The sequence below is a fragment of the Plasmopara halstedii genome, assembly GCF_900000015.1.
Source record: "Plasmopara halstedii genome assembly, contig: Scaffold_323, whole genome shotgun sequence".
NCBI classification, from domain to species: Eukaryota; Oomycota; class Peronosporomycetes; order Peronosporales; family Peronosporaceae; genus Plasmopara; species Plasmopara halstedii.
The window spans coordinates 252,898-253,694 of NW_020187244.1; the positions used below are offsets into that span (position 1 = coordinate 252,898).

At 39.3% G+C, this 797-nt stretch overlaps 1 protein-coding gene across 1 annotated transcript in view; it reads left to right on the top strand.

The window, feature by feature from the left end:
• The window catches only part of PHALS_08553 (glycoside hydrolase), a gene marked incomplete at both ends in the record, with an annotated part of 770 nt that extends 636 nt beyond the window's left edge, over positions 1 to 134 (top strand). The window contains one exon of the mRNA XM_024723922.1: positions 115 to 134. Coding sequence (XP_024574850.1) covers positions 115 to 134 — 20 coding nt within the window. The remainder of the gene's footprint in view (positions 1 to 114) is intronic.
• Positions 135 to 797: the final 663 nt, after the last annotated feature.

Here is a 797-nt window from a genome sequence, read left to right on the forward strand (position 1 = left end):
ATCAAAATAGTTTACGCAAGCTTTCCCAGATGATCCGGAGATCGAGGCGTATTATATGGTGCTGGCACTGGCAAACTTAATTTGCTGATTCTGATTTAACTACTAATGTTTAAGCTCCATCAAAGCTGTTCTGAGGGACTATCTCTTTAATGCTTAGTAATGTTGCGGACTCGGAGGCTTTTAGATCGCTTTGAATGCTCACGGAGCGCACTTTGTGAACATTCAAGAACTAGGTAAGGGCTTAAAAGCAAACGAGAGCGAAAAAAATATCTTGAATGGATAGTTCAGCAACTATGACAATCTAGTTGATGTCTGATCTTTCAATCTGTGCAAAAACATTACCTTTAAAAGTTGAGGATGCGAGAAGAATGGTCACCTAGATTTGCACCGCATGTTAGTGTCGAATGATTTTATTGAAAAAAAGAATGAGGATGTGTAACTTGAACCTTGAGGTGGGTTCAAGGTCGAAAAACTTACTGGCTTTCAGACTAGACGAACAGCTGAATAAACTGATCCTGTCGCGTCTATTTCGCTCATGTTGAGATCGACTCTGACTGAAGTAAAATTCTTGCAACTTGTGAACAAAAAACGCTGCGATGATAAACCAGCTGATCTTTCTCTTTCCAGATATAATTGTGCTTTGTCAAGAGCTAGAATAAAATACATGAAACTGCTATGTCCAGATCTCGCGGATCTATAACTTTGAGTGTCTGCTACTCATTGAAGATTGAATGAAGACAAAAAAAGGGCGAAGATTCTAGTATCCAGTCTCTTGTGGAAAGACTTGGAAAGGATCA